Source organism: Gekko japonicus, unplaced genomic scaffold (assembly GCF_001447785.1).
Source record: "Gekko japonicus isolate JY-2015 unplaced genomic scaffold, Gekko_japonicus_V1.1 scaffold2515, whole genome shotgun sequence".
NCBI classification, from domain to species: Eukaryota; Metazoa; Chordata; class Lepidosauria; order Squamata; family Gekkonidae; genus Gekko; species Gekko japonicus.
Window position 1 is genome coordinate 169,800 of NW_015174913.1, and position 4,311 is coordinate 174,110.

Consider the following 4,311-nt stretch of genomic DNA (forward strand, 5'->3'; position numbering starts at 1 on the left):
AGCTGCGTGGATAAACTCCCTTCTTTTTTGGGGGGGGAAAGCCCCCCCCCCCCGGTTTGAAAAAGAGAAAATGCATTTATTTATTGTTACTGGAAAATCAGAGAACATTTCTGGTACTTTTACTTATTTCCTACACAGAACTGAACCAAGCACTACCAACCTTCCCGTCTCCCTCATGCGGCAGAGCAACTGGGCAGAGCACTGAATGCTACCTGGCACCAAGAGAATGAACGATTCCCATTTTCTTACTCTTCTTGAGTTTTGGAGAGTGATCTGCAGCTGTGAGGGGTATTTGTATGTTCATTCAGCTAAATGCAGTTATGTTCACTTGGGTCAGCTGTTCATGCTATTCCTGAAGCTCAAGCCCAAGCCCCCTTTCCTCCCCCTTAGTGGGACCCCCAAACCAGCTTATTTATCCCTTATTTGTCTCTCCAGTGGGGATTGAAAGTAAGCACATGAAGCGGCCTTATCCTGAATCAAATGACTTGTCCAGCAAGGTCAGTTTTGTCTGCTTGGAACCGACAATGGCTCTGCAGGGTCTCAGGGCGAAGTCTTCCACACCACCTGCTACCTGGGTCCTTTTAACTGAAGATGCCAGGGTTTGAACCTGGGATCTTCTGAATGCCCATCAGATGCTCTCGCACTGAGCCACGGCCCCTCCCCAAAGTGGCTCACAATACAATAAAAAATTCAACAGAAACAGGAGAAGGGAGCAAACACCTTCTGCATACACAGCCAGTCTCCCATCCCACTCTGCTGGTGGATTTTCTCCCCAGTTTACAGCCAGTCAACAAGACAGCACAATAAAGTCTCTTTAATAAAAGTCTTTCCATCATTGCCAAGTCACCAGCAGGACACGTCTGAGTCCCCTTCCTAGGGACAGAGGAGGGCAGACCTAAGCAGCCCTGGCTGGAAGCATTTCTCCTCCACCGCCAATAACAATAATTATTTTTATTTATGAACGATTCCCATTTTCTTACTCTTCTTGAGTTTTGGAGAGTGATCTGCAGCTGTGAGGGGTATTTGTATGTTCATTCAGCTAAATGCAGTTATGTTCACTTGGGTCAGCTGTTCATGCTATTCCTGAAGCTCAAGCCCAGCAAATACTGACTGTAAGGAACCTTCCTGCCTGGAAAGGAAGCTGCCTCTTTGCCATCACGAACAATTACTAGTTTTATTTTATTTCCAAGGGCTGCTTCCCCCCTTTCCTCCCCCTAAGTGGGACCCCCAAGCCAGCTTATTTATCCCTTATTTGTCGCTCCAGTGGGGATTGAAAGCAAGCACATGAAGCGGCCTTATCCTGAATCAAATGACTTGTCCAGCAAGGTCAGTTTTGTCTACTTGGAACCGACAATGGCTCTGCAGGGTCTCAGGGCGAAGTCTTCCACACCACCTGCTACCTGGGTCCTTTTAACTGAAGATGCCAGGGTTTGAACCTGGGATCTTCTGAATGCCCATCAGATGCTCTCGCACTGAGCCACGGCCCCTCCCCAAAGTGGCTCACAATACAATAAAAAATTCAACAGAAACAGGAGAAGGGAGCAAACACCTTCTGCATACACAGCCAGTCTCCCATCCCACTCTGCTGGTGGATTTTCTCCCCAGTTTACAGCCAGTCAACAAGACAGCACAATAAAGTCTCTTTAATAAAAGTCTTTCCATCATTGCCAAGTCACCAGCAGGACACGTCTGAGTCCCCTTCCTAGGGACAGAGGAGGGCAGACCTAAGCAGCCCTGGCTGGAAGCATTTCTCCTCCACCGCCAATAACAATAATTATTTTTATTTATTTATTTGGCTCAGAGCGGATCACATCATAAACAGATAAAAACATACATTAATATAACAATATTTAAAACAACTAGGTAATACAATTTAAAACAGCTGTGTATAAACACGAACACAGTTCCAGCTGGAGTGGTTGGGTCCAGAGACCTTAATATTAATCTGGGCCGAATAATGATGACAATAAAATGATCATATGGCACTCTGTGTAGTATAGCCAGGGGATCCTGAGGTTATCTGGCAGCCTGAATTTCTAGCTCTTTTAGTGTTATGCACCACTAGATTGCAAGCTAAACTTATTTTTTGGGCTGAGAGAGGTTTGAAAGGTTGTCACTGACCCAAGGTCACCCAGCTAACTTCATGTGGAGGAGTGCGGAATCGAACCCGGTTCTCCAGATTAGAGTCCATCGCCCTTGACCACTACACCACGCTGGCTCTCATACCACCACCAATAGTAGCCTGTTTGTCCATATGCAAGGCTCATGCAATGTATAGCTGGTCCTTTTGCTTAGGGTAGAGAGATGCTGCAAAGAAGAGGTTCTGTGCTAGGGAATGCTCTGTACACCACCACACATTTGTGAGGAAGCTTGCTTATTTCCATAGGTGTCACAACTGCACATATTAACTTATATTTCTCACCCCCGTTTCTCAGTGAGACTAAAGGCAATTTAGCAAGTTAACACAATTCAGCAAAACTGGATCACACAATCTCAAGCACAGAATAAAGACAGTCTAATACAACCAATGGTTTGGATTTCACAGAAGGCGGGATCCCACGAAACCAGATTTCACAATTAAGAGAAAGTGAGACAAGGACAGTATAAATACAGCCAAGAAACAACACTGTACGAAGGTGGAGGCACAAGAAAGAGGCCTAACATTTTCTACAGGCAATTTTCTACAGGCAACGTTTCAGTGCCTGTATACAAAAATGACGTCCTGCAGAATTCCATTTCACTGAACCTTTCATGAAAAGTGTTCTGTTTAACGCTTTCTGAGACAGGAGAAAAATGTGGGAGACTCCCAGATCTTGTAGGCAGTCCACTGAGCTGGGGTGCCAGGGGCTGCAACAGAGAATGCTCAGGTACAGGTAGTTGTTGAACTTACCACACTGCCGGGGGGCACTTTCAGAAAGCTTTGTTCAGAAAAATCTCTAATGGGCCAGACCAAAAGTCCCTCTAGTCTAATTCTTTCTCAGGTTATGTTGAACACAGCTAAGACCAGGCGTCTCTCCCTTTTATTCAAAAGGCGAACCTGTCTGACAGACTTTTTAGTCAGACTCTTCAGACAGCCACTCCTGTAGCTGAGCTTTTACTTTACTGAACAGTAACTGCCGCTGAACTCAAAATGAATGAACTAATGCTCCCTTCAGCGCGCAGCTGATCTTATATTTCCCCTCAGCTGGCACTGGCCAATCAGAGAAAAGGAACACCCTGTCACTCAAGCTCAACATTCTAGATCAGAGATAATTATTCACTTCCCTTCTCTGCTTTTGCCGCATTAGGAAAACAGCATTTTAAATACAGCCCGCCACAGTTGCCATCACTACTTTCCATGTCAACAGGTCCTGCGAGGTCATAACAGAGTGAGAGGAGAACTTACCAATCAACATGCGGTATTTGTGCGGGTGCCGCGCATCCTCAATGACTGGGATAATGTTGGTTCGCTTCTTCGCCACGTTAATGAGGTCACGGCCTGAGCGGTGGGAGAACTCCACAGCATACACCAGCCCCTCCTGTGGTACCAGAAATAGGAAGGAATGAGAGCCAGTGCTGTGGCCACATGGCCTCAGAAAGGCCAGAGCCATGAGAGGCACCAACGACAGTGCCCCTGCTACAGCTGTATTTGTGATCTGTAACATCTGATGATACAGTGGCATTAAAAGTGGGCCACATAAAACCCATATTCATTATATGTTTACTAGCCTGATACTTGTGCTTCGCTATGGTATTTAAGTTCCATAAATCCAGTTATACTGATGATGTGAAGTTTGAAATGTAACATTTGTTGAAGGAATTCTAATGGAGAAGACTGTAGTGTAAAAAATAAAGTGAGACATATGTACTCCCCTCCCCCCTCCACTGAAGGATCTCTCTGTAGACCACATTGGTGGTTCTGCCCTCAGGTGCTAGGACCACCAGGCAACATAGAACTGTCCATTTAAGAAACTGTCCATTTAAGAAGCAGTTGTCTGTTCAGTCAACTCCTGCCACCTTCCACAAAAGTGATGGCCTTATTTTGGGTTTCTTGGTGCAGGAGTTTGGCCTGGGCATTGATTTTTTTATTTTTTTTTTACAAAAATGCTTATTTATGTTACATTTAAGAAGTGGGACATAACTACATATTCAAAACACCATCCAAGCAATCAGATATTAAGCAAGTTCATATGAACCAATTTTCTAGAACCCACATTGTGAGAAGTTAAATAACCTAATACAGGAAGCCACTTTTCTACAAATCTGGGATATATTTCCATAGTGGGTGGGAGTGTGTCTAATGCCATTGAGGAGGCTGGCCCAGCAGCATTG

General features: G+C 45.1%; 1 protein-coding gene across 1 annotated transcript in view; it reads right to left on the bottom strand.

Moving 5' to 3' along the window:
• FBL (fibrillarin) overlaps positions 1 to 4,311 on the bottom strand; it is a 23,288-nt gene that overhangs the window by 7,628 nt on the left and 11,349 nt on the right. Inside the window, exon 6 of the mRNA XM_015425035.1 lies at positions 3,333 to 3,518. Coding sequence (XP_015280521.1) covers positions 3,333 to 3,518 — 186 coding nt within the window. The remainder of the gene's footprint in view (positions 1 to 3,332; positions 3,519 to 4,311) is intronic.